The sequence below is a fragment of the Solanum lycopersicum genome, chromosome 12, assembly GCF_036512215.1.
Source record: "Solanum lycopersicum chromosome 12, SLM_r2.1".
Classification (NCBI taxonomy): domain Eukaryota; kingdom Viridiplantae; phylum Streptophyta; class Magnoliopsida; order Solanales; family Solanaceae; genus Solanum; species Solanum lycopersicum.
The window spans coordinates 23,052,595-23,062,076 of NC_090811.1; the positions used below are offsets into that span (position 1 = coordinate 23,052,595).

A 9,482-nucleotide genomic window follows, 5' to 3' on the forward strand; every position below is an offset into this window, starting at 1 on the left:
AGCAAATTAAATACCAATGAAGTCAACTTTATATTGCTTCCACCAAGGATCGAACCCAGTGGATCTCATCTCGCAAAAATAGGTCAATACGAGTAAACACTACATGAATTATCCACTGTATTAATTAATTAATTAATTAATTAATTATTTAGGATAATTGAAATACTACCCCTAGCCTTGAAAAGATCATTTTACCCCTAGACCCTTCAAACCTAATATTACCCCTTTCAACTCCGATTAAGGCTCATTCTTGGTGAATCTTTATATTCGGGTGCCCTACATAGAGGAACCCAACCTTGACTAGCTCAACTTACTTACCAAGTTGGTTGGCTTTAATGGTATACGAGTTTAGAGTTCTGGTTCCACGCGCATCAATCCGTTTGAATCCAATATAATCTAGGAATTATAGGTACGTTTATGCATAACTTAGCATAATTATTTTCGGGTTGTTACAGTATCCCAATTTAGGAACATTTCTCCCCGAGTGACACTTTTTAATCATCTATCATAATTCCAGTCATAGCATAACATAAGTACTATACATAGTCAAGCATTAGCAACAAAGAATAGTGGAAATAAGGAAACTTAAACATAAGAGAAGTAAGTCTAACTTCATGAGCTGAAAAGATGAGGCTAGCATGTTTTATATCGGCCTCGGCCTCCCACATAGAACCGTCAACAAGATGGTTCCTCCAGAATACCTTCACTGTGGAAACCTCCTTGTATCTCAGCCACTTCACCTGCTGGGCTTAAATCTCAACAAGAAGCTCCTCAAAGGACAAGTCTTCATCAACCCCCAACCCTTCAACAGGCAGAATCGATGCTGGATAACCGAGGCACTTCTTTAACATAGAGACATGAAAGATTGGGTGAATATAAGATAGCTCCGCAGGTAATTCAAACTTAGAGGCCACCTCACCCACACGTTGCAGAATCTCATATGGCCCAACGTACCTTATATTCAACTTCCCCTTCCTACCAAACCACGTCAATCCATTTATGGGTGATATCTTCAAGTAAACTTGGTCACCAACTTCAAACTCTAAGGGCCTCTTCCTTTTATTTAGATAAGAATTCTGCTGACTATAAGTAGTAGCCAACCTGTCCCTAATCACCCTTACCTTCTCTAAGGCCTCATGAATGATCTCTAGACCCAAAATGGATGACTCTCTAACCTCGAACCAACCAACTGGAGAGCTACACCTTACCATACAGTGCCTTCAATAATGCCATCCCAATGCTGGAGTGATAGATGTTATTATATAAGAACTCTATCAACGGAAGATGGTCATCCCAACTACCTCTAAAATTGATCAGACACGCCCTCAACATCTCCTCAAATGTCTAAATGATGTGTTATTCCTGCCCACCTATCTGAGGATGGAAAGCAGTACTGATATTTACCTTCATGCCTAAGCTCATCTTGAAGGATCTAAAGAATTGCTGAAGTGAACTGAGCTCCTCTATTCAAAATGATAGTCAAAGGAATCCCATGCCACCTCACAATCTCATAAATGTAGAATCTTGCATAATCCTTGATTCTATAAGTAGAATTCACTTGGATAATGTTGGAAGACTTAGTCATCCTGTCAAATAGAACCCATAGTGAGTTATGTTGTCTCCTAGTCCTTGAAAGACCAACTACGAAGTCCATGTTAATGGACTCCAGTTTCCAAGTTGGAACCTCAATCATCTGAGTAAGATGACTAGAATTAAGGTTCTCCACCTTAACTTACTGAGAATTAGTACACCTGGCCATATATTCAGCAGTACCCTTCTTCATGCCATCCACCAATAGATCTGGTTGAGGTCATGATACATCTTGGTGGAACGTAGATTTATCGAATACGTGTGACCATTGCGCTCGACAACAATCTTGATCTGCAAATCATCCACATCTGTTACACACAGCCTGTCATGTTACCTAAGTATGTCATGACCTCCCAAAGAAAAGGACCAATTCATCGTTATCAGCTCTGAGTCCTTCAACTTCGTCAACATAGGATCAAGATGTTGAACCTTCTTGACTTCTACTTCCAAGGATGATTCAGAAGTAGAATGAACTGAAACAACCCCACTAGTACAGTCCATCAATTGCACACCCAGTCGGGCCAGTCTGTGTACATCCTTCACGAACTCCTTCTTCCCATCATTAATGTTGATTGTAATCCCCATGCTCAACCTTCTCAACATGCACCAACATCCTGAACAATTCCATGCTATCATGGAGCATCACAACCCGACACTCATCCTCCAAGTCCTCTAAGATTTCTGTAAGGAATCTGCTCATCTCGTCCCTGCTATTTGACAAAAGACAAGTGGCATACCTATACAATTATACAAATTTTCAGGGAATACTCTCTAACACTCATTAAGACCTGCTTATGGTTGATGAACTCCTTAACCTTAGCCTCTCTCATCTCTCAGGTTAAGAAACTGTTCCAGAATGGCTATCTTAAACAGCTCCCATGTGATCGGACCTCCACCCAATGCCCTGCTATCCTGCCACATCTTGCACCAAGCATGTGCAACATTTTTCAGTTTGTTCAATGAACCCCATTGCCACCCAAATCTTCTAGACCTTCTCCACGAACTCCTGTGGATCCTCTATAGTCTTACATACTGTAAAGATTGGAGGATTTATCCTCGAAAAATCTCGCAACTTGTTCGCCATGTTGTTGGATAGTGGGTTCTCCTGCTGAAACTCGTGTCTGTTCGCCTGAATTGTCATAGCCTGAGCTAGCACAGTGATGGCTTGAGCTATTTTTCCCAAACCAGTCCGCACATGTACTTCAGTTAACCTAGCAGGGTTAACTGGCAGGGCCACTCCCGCAACCGAAGCGTGGGGTTGAAATTGTTGCCCCTAATAGCTGCTCCTACTCTTCCCTGACCAACGTTTTCCCTTGTGTTCATTTTCTAAAAGGAATAATAATTGATGTTAGATACGCTCATAACACTAAGAAATTATACATTAAGGAACGCACGATAAGATCAAAAGAAGGGAAATTTCGTACGCATCATGCAATCTCTAATTAATGGTAGTGGTGCACTACACTACCATAACTTAGAAACTACCCGATGTGGTTGATGTGAATATTATTATCCTAAGAATTAAACCTAATGATCTAATACAACGTTTGTCATGAACTAGGTCTAGACCCTAGCTGAAACCGGTGTCATTGGCCTCTCTCAAGTCACAGACAAGCGTCCATATGTCCTCATTACATCGAATAGGTTGATTGTTGCATAAAATTTAAAAATATTTGTTTCATTTGAAGTATACATAGACTTCATAGTGAGAATTTCATTATATCTCATCAGTTCACAACAACCATACAATAATAAGATATTCAAATAAAGGAAATAGCTCATAATTGCATTTATATATACTTGCCAAAATTAGACAAATACCACGTCTGAAAATAAGTAAGAAAAAACGCTAGTGGAACACACTCCACTAGATCATGTCTACTTCTAGGCTAGAATATAAAACATAAGAATTCTCAAAAGCTTAAGGGTCTTCCATGTCCGGATGAATGCTCCACGTCCGGATAGCTACAAAATAGTATCATAAGCTCTAGAGTCCACCTGCACCTTAACCTAAGAGTACAAAATTGTATGGAATAAGTACACACTTCTACTAAATAAGTGTGTATGCAAGTACACACTAAGGACATGCATGATTAGTAATAGTTCTCTCCTAACAATATGAATTGTGGAAATCCAAGTCAACTGGACTTACCAAATCACATTATGAATGTCATGCTATGATAGTAACATGCATTATCATTCTATTCATATTGCACCCAACACATAACATATTTCATATAGCACCCACATATATATCACATATCATCCATTCTATACAATGAGAACTTGGAATCACGGACTTAACATTAGGACTTCCCAATTGAGTACTAAACGTACGGGACCTCAAACTTCGGAGCCTTCTTTATCAAACACAAAGTCTGCTTCATTCATTCATACATACTTCATTTTCATTCATTCATACATACATCATTTTCATTCATTCATATACCTAGGATTTTGTTTAAGACGTTCATCGGGTTCACTCTGCAATGACCAAGAACAACATTGTGTCATTACTTGAGTCTACTTCACCTCTTGATTATCCTTTCGTAAAACTTTTGGTATCATTCATTTCATTGTGTGCATTTCCTGAGGCTGGCCTTATTCTTTCTTTGCAAACATTATCTTTAACCAACATAGATCATGTGAGATCCATGTAATCCAGTGTCTACCCCCACACCAAAAAGAGGTGGAATCATCGACCAAAGTGAAAAAAACATGCTAGCGTATATAGGGAATTGACCTTGCTAGAATGTTGTGTTGGTTGTATAATTTCAAAGAATAGGAGATATAAGAAGACCCCTACTCGCCTGAACGGACAGCCTCATCTCATGAGATTTACATGAACCTCTGCCTTCCCAAAATAAGGAATTGTGACTCATAGCTAGCCTATTGGTGCTCTATATAAAATTCCATTACATTCATCTCAGATATCATTGAAGTTGGCTTCTAGTATGAGGGAATCATTGTTCATTAGGTGGTTTAAAATCTCATCATTAGTATTAGGTGTTCGTTAATCTCAATACTATCATAAGAGTGATCTTAGGGACTCGTGCCATTATTAATCTTACACTCTAATAGGTGAGTACGGTTTTTGGTAGCATTTACTTAGGCTCATTTGAGATTGATCTCGTCTTTCATATTAGTTTCTTATCATGTTGTCACCACATTCATAAACTTTAACATATAAGCTCTTCATAATTACTCACCCCTTTATGTGAATGTTCACTACGTCATATGCCAATGCACTTGGCCTTTTAGTGGGTTTCACACTCTTACTTAACCCTCCTGGGGTCATATCATTTCGTCACATGTATATTAGGTTCAGTTATTTTTTAAGTACGCTGGACTTTTGAACCCATACTTACAAGCCATGAGGCTTAATTCGTAATTCGGCTAAGTGACTCATAATTACCCAAGATTATATGGTACAAGACTTATGCATTTTGTAAGTATGACAAGGTCTCGAGCTCAATCCCTATAGGAAGCATTCATTAAATATTTAATCACGTAAGGCTTATGTATGAGTACGAATTTGGGAAAGGGAACCAGATTTCAAATCCCTTGAGCAACACTTAGTCTTGTATTAATTTTGATTTAAAATTATTACATTGGGGAACCCGAAATCGATCCCCAACACCTACACTTTTTCTTTATTTCTTTTTTCACCTTTTTCGTTTGAGACCAAGAGGGTAAGGGATCGATCCCCCACAACCTCATTTTATTTTTAATTAGCTTTTCTCTCAATTTTCTCACCTCTACGAGATGATGTGGGTTCAATCCCGACAAACCTCATTTGATTTATTTTTATTCTTGCATGGAATGATATGAATTTTGTCCTAGAACACACGAGTTTGAATCCCATGTGACTCATTTCTTTGAATTTATTTTCTAAGTTCTCTTACTCTGCTAGAACCCTAGTTTGACATCCCTAACCTCACTTTTATTAAAAAAATTCAGTAGCATGCATATGGTGAGGTCTTGGGTTCAATCCGTAATGACACACACCTAAAAAAATTATAAAACCAAAAATATCAGCCATGCTTCGCCGAGACCAAATTTACAGATTTATGAAAATTTGGTCATCGTTTCCAATCCATTTTTCTCAATCTTTTGTACGTTAGATTTTTATGACAGTTTGCTGGACTTTTTATAAAGTATTACATGATTTATCATAGTAATTTCATACAAAAACACAAGGATTTAACATACCCTTTTCATACTCCAATTCATACAATTTTCATGCTCCAAATCGAGACCAAGAGACATGGCTACACACACACATTGCACACGTTTATCATCACATAATTCCAAACATACATACATGAACATAATCATCACGAAAAAATGTTACCTTCCTAAATTCTACCATCAAACATACCCAGCGTACAGCAATCGATCGGAGCTAGTGATAGGGACATGCAAAGGGGAAAATTCCTAGTTTTTGTATTAGATTTGACTTAATCTTAGGCGCCTCTTGGGAAAGTTAACAAGAGTAAGAAATATCATACCTTTTTTTTTCATTTAACAACTTCCAAACATGATCTGATGTACTGCCAACGCCCAATAAAAACAGCGCTTCTCCAACGAAACCTCACACGTAAACCGTTTGAAAAATGTTTTCGCTTTTAGTTTTTAGTTAGTTTTTCTTTTGAGTTTTAGCGTACAATTTCGTCAAGACTGATGAAATTTTTTTTGTTCTGTTTACTGATGATGAGTGTTACAAAGATAGTAGATAGGCATAAGAATTTAGAGTGGATAGGAGTGAGAAAGAGAGTGGAGAGATATGAGAGTAAGTTTAGGAGTAGGAGTTTTAGTGGAAGACTTAGTCAAACTAGGACTCTTTTATATTAAAAAATCTGATTTTCCCTTACTTAAATCAGCAAATTAAATAACAATTAATTCAACTTTATATTGCTTCCACCAAGGATCAAAAACAGTGGAGCTCATCTCGCGAAAAAGGGTCAATTCGGGTAAACCCTACCCAAATTTTCCAATATATTAAATAATTAATTAATCAATTAAATACTTAGGGTAATTACAATACTACCCATAGTGTGAAAAAGACCATTTTACCACTAGATCCTCCAAACCTAATATCAGCCCTTTCAAGTGCGGTTATGACTCATCCGGGTTAATCTTAATATTTGGGTGCCCTACATGGCGGGACCCAACTATGCGTAGCTCAAGTAACTCACCAAGTTGGTTGGCTTTGCTAGTAAATGGGTTCAGAGGTGTGGTCCACGCACATCAATCCATGTTAATCCGGTCTAATCTATGCATTCTAGGTACATTTAGGCATTATTTAGCATATTTATTTTTGAGTTATTACTAATTCAATCCATAATCAATTCTTACAAACCATTAATGCAACAACCCATAGATAGATCCTTAAATTGGGCAATTTATCTTGGAAAACTTTAGAAAATATCTTTGAAAATTTGGGTCCTTGATGATGAGAGTTTCTAGGATCAAAAACCATACCTCAACGAAGCTGAGTTTTCAATATGATGAAGAATGTCCACTCAATTCTCCAATCCAATCCCTTCCTTGAGTTTTGGATCTCGTGGAGTTCTAGGGAATTTCTAAGGGAATTTGGGTTTTGATTTTTTAAGAATGAAATCTTCTAAGTGTTTTAGTCTTAGAAACATATTTAAAACACCCAAAAGGCCAAAAAGTAACCTCCTATACTCTTACATTAACTTGGGGTGAATTTACAAGTTCACCCCTAAAATTAACAGTAGCCTACGCGCAGGGATAGACCCATCGACGACCCATCCTTTGACCAACGGACTTTCCTTTGGTCCGTGATGTGGGACTGAGGCTAGTCCTTGGATAACAATCCCACAAGCCTAAGTTTCCATTAATGAGGCACCACCAACAGTGTGTCGACTAACTAGTGGGCGTCGATTTATATCCGTTGGTTAGGCTTTCTTTGACACTCTTGGTACAAACTTTGGGTCCTTCCTCAAGGACACTTGGATGGTCCTTGGGGATGTTTTATAAGATATTTCCAACCCAAACATGATTATATATGATTTTATCACCTTTCGTATGAATTTAATCCAAAACAAACATGTAAAAGTCAACGAAAAATGCCTAGATACACAGGGTCGTTTCAAGTCAAAAATTTTGAACATCATGGACGTTCTTGGACGTTTAACCTCTAAGTATCACAAAACTTGAAATACTAACTATATATACTATAATAACTCATTTAAGGACATTAGAAACTGATGAATAACGCATAAACACATAGAACCATAAATGAGGAACGTAGGTGACTTAATCGTCGAACGTCTTGACTGTCCCTTGAGTACATTAGAAACTAGTTGACGTCCCTATATTTGGGGAAGGTTTCTAAGTGTCGAATTAAAAACAAAATATTTAGATATATGTTGTATAGGTAGTATTTAGTTCAAAGGATTCTAAAGAAAGTCCTAGGAATTTTTCTTATGCAATATGATAACATGAAACATATATATATTTATGGTAGATGATGTTACTCTTATAAGAATGTTGGTCATTATGAGGAATATGTTATTGGGCTATAGTTATATATGAAGTGATTATTAATTATGTTACAAGTTATATGAAGCAAAATTTTACTAATAGTCTCCTATCTTATCTACTTGGGTGTGTGGTGTTATGGGACTTCACATGACCATTGCACTTGTAGGTTGGTGATGGGATCATTGGTAAGGGTTTTTTATGCTTTATATGTGTGATCTATTTAATATAAATGTTAACATGACTCTATGATAATATGCCTTTGATTATTATCATGTTGTATGTTGATAAAATCTTTAACTTGTATATGTTAAATGGCATGTGCATCGAAAACTTTAACATGACTTAACATGTTTTCTGAAGAAATAATACATCATCCTTTTTCATGCATGTCCTTATCTGCTATGTGAATATAACCGTACTTAGTACATGTGGCATACTAACCCCATTACATTATATTACTACAACTGTAGGTTCCGACCATTGAAGTTTAAGGAGGTCAATTTGAAGAATATTATAACTCTTTATACATGTTTTGGTAGCTCCTCATTTTCGGGGATGCTATCTATCATATTCTAGCTTATGCAGATTTTTAGTAGTTTTAAGAATAGTAACTTTCCATTATGTTCTTTGTATTCTTTTGCATTAACGCCTATATGGCATATTTATTATTAATTGGCTTTGTCCATATTTGTACTATTAGATGGTTTTATAATTGTCAGACATATTAGAATATCGCATGTCTTTACGAATGTTATGTATTTACTCTAAGTATACTTCCAGTAGAATGTAAAAGTTTTTATTTTCTGCAATTTTTAATGATCACATGTTATGACGAATGCTAAGGTATTTTTTGAGTCCTCTGAGAGGATAACGATGGCGCTCTAATCTAGGGTTTACTCTCTGGATCTAAGTTGATAAAGACACCCAAGAATTCCTTGATGAGGTATACATGATTTTGTTTTCTATGGGGGTGAGTACTACTGAGAAGCTGAACATGCTTCCTATCAACTTAAGGACGTGGCTCAGAAATACTACAATCAGTGGCCAGATAGTACGGTTTTAGGAGGGTGTCCTTTGACTTGGGAGATTTGCAAAAAGGTATTTATTGACATATTCTTTCCAAGGGATCAATGGGAAGATAAGGTACATAAGTTTATCAACCTTCATCAAGGAGGTATGAGTGACAAGTAATACTCCTTGAAATTCATTCAGTTGTACAAATATTCTTCCTCTTTGGTTTTGAATAATAGGAATGAGATGAGCTATTCGTAACTGGCATGTCTGATGATCTTGAAGAAGAATGTTGTGTAAACATGCTTCATGACAATATGTATCTTTCTAGGTTGATGGTTTATTCTCAACAAGTTGACGATAATCGT

At 36.8% G+C, this 9,482-nt stretch overlaps 1 protein-coding gene across 1 annotated transcript; it reads right to left on the minus strand.

Moving 5' to 3' along the window:
- Positions 1–749: 749 nt before the first annotated feature.
- On the minus strand, positions 750–1,211 carry LOC138340261 (uncharacterized). The gene has a single exon (XM_069291975.1). It carries the CDS (start codon positions 1,209–1,211, stop codon positions 750–752), a length of 462 nt encoding a protein of 153 aa, XP_069148076.1.
- Between the last annotated feature and the right edge of the window lie 8,271 nt (positions 1,212–9,482).

Coding starts and splice junctions, on each gene's coding strand:
- LOC138340261 (XM_069291975.1), bottom strand. CDS start 1,211: ATGGTAAGGTGTAGCTCTCCAGTTGGTTGGTTCGAGGTTAGAGAGTCA.